The following is a 2,588-nucleotide window of genomic DNA, read 5'->3' as shown; positions in this document are numbered from 1 at the left end:
ACTCATGCATCCACGACATTCTAAGACCTCTTGACTGTTCAGCTGGATATTGAGGTGGTGTTGATTGGCTTCGAAACGGACATCTCGACGCGCTGAAAGCTGAGCTCGTTTTATCCACCATAGTCCTACTCCATCGATCTCTTCTGTCTGCAACGCATCACTCCTTCTCTCATTGACATTTACTCGACAGTTATCAACAAAGCGTCGCACCCAGGCCCCAATGCGAAGAACTTTGAACAGGCTGAATTTGTCCAGTAACTGATCAAACTAATCTTTTTCAAACTATCAAACTAGTCAGGATTTCCTGCTTCACTTTCTCTTCTGCTCTTGTCTCTGCTGTTGCTTCTAAGGTGACGTCCGCAGGCCACTCGCCACGGTTCTGGAGCCAGGGAGGACCATCCTTCCACATGGCGTTATCTTCCACAGGTTCCCAAATCGGCTGGATTCTGTGACGTAGGCACATAATGCCAGGTTACTTGATTGTGTTGCTGGTTTTTTCGTACCCGGTTGGCTACAAACTGACGATAATCGCCCTTCCCTTGAATTCAATAAAGAGCTACAGTTGAATCAAGCCAGCAGTGGATCTTCACCTGGTAGTTGCTGAGAGCCGCTTCAACGTTTGACGCAATATTCACAGCCATGTGACCGGCAATCAACTCGAATTGTGGTATAGTGAGATTTCGCTTCGCGATGCGTGACTTCGAACAGACAAGTCCTTGTGTCGTTTCATCTATCTGTCGGGTGACAGCATAAACCACCGCGCACACTCCCTGCGACCTTGCATCTCCGAAACTGTGTAGTTCGATTTCCGATACAGGAATGCTATGTCGAGTGAGTGATCTAGGGACTGTATACTCTTTTGGCAAGGAGTTTCTCCAATCTTTCCAACGTTTCAGCAGAGGCCCAGGCAGTTCTGCATTCCAGGTTACTTTGGCATCACAAATGTCACGGAAGAGCAGCTTAAAACCAGCATAGTCGGGGATACAAGGCCCAACAGGTCATACAGCTTTGCAATCTGGGAAAGCACATCTCTCTTTGTTCTACAATCTTCTGCTACTCTAAATTCAATGCTGAAAGTGTCTCTTTCTCTGTCCCACGGCAGTCCCAATAGCTTCCCTCCACTGCCAAGCTGCTGTTTTGCATAGGTCATTTCTTCAGATTCAGATGGTACTTGCTCAGATGCTTCTAGCTCCTTTGCATTGGAGTGCCATTTGTGAATTGAAAACGTTGCATCCTCGAACACTTCCGTTGACTTGGTCTTCTTCTCCACAACTTCTTCAACTGTGACTCCACCAGCTATTAGATCATCAATGTAAAGTCCATCTTGCAGTTCTTCCACAAGCTTGGGATATCGCGCTTTCCAGGAATTAAGGTGTTGGTCAAGGACTCTGCCTAGAAGAAATGGGGACGACGTAAGCCCGAATAGAGCTCTTGTAAACCGATAGATCCTGATAACATCACTGTTCGGTTCTCTCCAATGAAAGCATAAAGAGTCCCTCTCTTCCGGTTTAATTTGTATCTGTAAGAATGCCTTCACAAGATCACCAGTAAGAAGAACTGGGTGGAATCTTGACTTAACTAGAATGTCCCAAAGTTGATTTTGAAGGGCTGGTCCCGGGTGCAGACAATCATTCAGGGAAAAGGCACTTTCATTTTCTCTCGCTGAAGCGTCGTACACAACACGAAGCTTAGTACTTTCTGCCTCCTTTTTCACTACAGCCTTGTGCGGGATGTAAAATTCGTTTCCACTCGCTATTTCGGGCGCAGGCTCAACAATATCCTTTTGCAGCTGCTCTTGGATGATGTTATTGTAATCTTCATATAGCTCGTTCTTCTTTAGCTTCCGTACTAGATGTTCCAACTGTTTCTTGCCCCCTGTCTCATTTGTTGGTAAACTTGGATGGTTCCTTTTCCATTGTAAGCTTGTTTGATACCATCCAGCTTCATCTCTCTCTAGCTGTTCTTTAAATTCTTGATAGACGGCTTCTTGGTCATTTTCATGTTTGTCTGCGGAGTCCGAGTACATTGAGGGAACACAGCTGTTCATAGTCGTTTGAGGTTGATTGCGCAAATTACACTGGACTATCTTTGTCTTCTTTCCCTGACGACATGAGAATCCTCCCAAGAAGGGTCCTTTCTGCAACAGGTTGCCCAGGTTGTCCAACCTTCTGTGCTGAACATGTTTTGATGGTAGCGTACTCGCTTGCCCCAAAAACTACATGTACTGGGATCTGATCTCTGTTCTTCGGATCTTCGTTAACTTCAACTTCCTTAAGGTGGTCATAATTCTGACAAAGACTTTTGAACTCAGGATTTGTTATCATCATCAGCTGGGACTTGTTTACCTTTGACAGTTCAATCTCTGTGGTGAACTTACCATCAACCGAGGTGATCTTTGCTGAGTAGATTTTCACCTTTGTTGTTTTGGATGTTAACATCATGTCCACTCTTCTCAACTCAACTCGCTTAGGTTTCTTATGGAGTGTTTCAATTAATGTTGCTGAAGCATATGAACTGCCGGCTCCCATATCAAGAAGGGCGTGCTTCTGGATCCCATCCATTTCCACTAGTACTCTTGGGTAGATCAC

General features: G+C 45.2%; 1 protein-coding gene across 1 annotated transcript; it reads right to left on the bottom strand.

Moving 5' to 3' along the window:
* Positions 1-925: 925 nt before the first annotated feature.
* Positions 926-2,026, bottom strand: LOC114537261. Its single transcript, XM_028558399.1, has one exon. The coding sequence runs from the start codon at positions 2,024-2,026 to the stop codon at positions 926-928; it is 1,101 nt and encodes a 366-aa protein (XP_028414200.1).
* Positions 2,027-2,588: the final 562 nt, after the last annotated feature.

This window comes from Dendronephthya gigantea, unplaced genomic scaffold (assembly GCF_004324835.1).
Source record: "Dendronephthya gigantea isolate DGI-Jeju-01 unplaced genomic scaffold, DenGig_1.0 000155F, whole genome shotgun sequence".
In the NCBI taxonomy this organism is placed as follows: domain Eukaryota; kingdom Metazoa; phylum Cnidaria; class Anthozoa; order Malacalcyonacea; family Nephtheidae; genus Dendronephthya; species Dendronephthya gigantea.
This window is presented reverse-complemented; position numbering and strand designations above follow the sequence as displayed.